The 1,248-nt window shown below is 49.6% G+C and overlaps 1 gene segment (V, D, J or C); it reads left to right on the top strand.

The window, feature by feature from the left end:
- Positions 1-204: 204 nt before the first annotated feature.
- Positions 205-709, top strand: LOC130042001 (T cell receptor alpha variable 14/delta variable 4-like). The segment is given in 2 exon segments: positions 205-253; positions 402-709. Coding segments are annotated over 2 exon segments (357 nt in total).
- Positions 710-1,248: the final 539 nt, after the last annotated feature.

The raw sequence follows: 1,248 nt of genomic DNA, 5'->3' as shown, positions 1-1,248 counted from the left end.
GAGGGGAATGTGGGTTGGAGGAGCTTCTCAGTGCAGGGACTTGATCTGACACACACCAACTTGCTGTACCAGGAACCCCCTGTTTCCTGTTAGGGGGCAGCAGCAGCACAGACTCAGCAGTGTTTCCCTCACCCAGTCAGACTCACCTCACAGTGCAGAGCCCTGTTACTGAAGATATTTTCGGCCTGGTGGAAGAACGGAGGCATGTTGCTCTGCGGTGCTCTGAAGGTGTTCCTGGCTTCCATGTGGCTAGGTGAGCATGGCCCCAGTGGGAATGTGCCTCCTCCATGGCCAAAGGACTGGATGCAGCAGTGTCCTGTGGGTAACCTGGGTTGCAGGGTAGCAGAGTGCAATACGGAATCTCTTTGGCCCACACCTCTTATCTTTTTTCTCCCCTCCAGGATCCAGTATTGCCCAGAATGTAAATCAAACTTCGTCTTCCATACTAGTGCAAGAGACAGAGACTGTGACCTTGGACTGCACGTATGATACCAGCTCCTCCAGCTACGGTCTCTTTTGGTACAAGCAGCCTAGCCATCGGGAAATGATTTTCCTTATTCGTCAGGACTCCTATAGTGAGGAAAATGCAAGAGAAGGTCGCTACTCTCTGGATTTCCAGAAGACAAGCAAATCCATCAAACTTGTCATCTCAGCCTCCCAGGTGGAGGACTCTGCAGTGTATTTCTGTGCACTCAGAGAGACACAGTGAGTGGTGTGCCAGAGGGAGGCGTACCAGAATAGCAGAGCTCTGCTTGATGCATCCACCTGCTGCAGGGACCAAAACACAGAATCGCAGGTTGCAGACAGGAAGTGGCTGGGCTGTGGCAGCTTAAGAGTAGAGTTAAAGAGAAACAGTGAGTTTAAGTGAGAACCTCACCAGAGTGTGAGTGCCCTGATTTATCCTCAGCACCACATGGTCCATCTAGTAATTCTGGGTATGGCCTAGAAGTCTCTGAGCACTGCACTCCATGCTCCTGAATGCCAAGGAGCACTGCTTGAAGTAATGCTTGATACTACAGGGCTGGAGGACCACTGCCTCATCAGGGCTTATACTGAGGTGATTGCTGGTTGGATAAAAACTGACAGGAGAGCTTCCAGGGCCACCTGATCATTTCTGTGAGGCTAAAATAAAACAAAAATACTGCTATCCTGGGTCCATCGCCCATGTCCAGAATTATCATTCACCTGTCACATTCTTACTCTTGAAATCTTGCTTTGATTAGAGATATACAGAATTTTGTACTAGAT

Source organism: Sorex fumeus, unplaced genomic scaffold (assembly GCF_029834395.1).
Source record: "Sorex fumeus unplaced genomic scaffold, SorFum_2.1 ptg000098l, whole genome shotgun sequence".
Taxonomy (NCBI): Eukaryota; Metazoa; Chordata; class Mammalia; order Eulipotyphla; family Soricidae; genus Sorex; species Sorex fumeus.
This window is presented reverse-complemented; position numbering and strand designations above follow the sequence as displayed.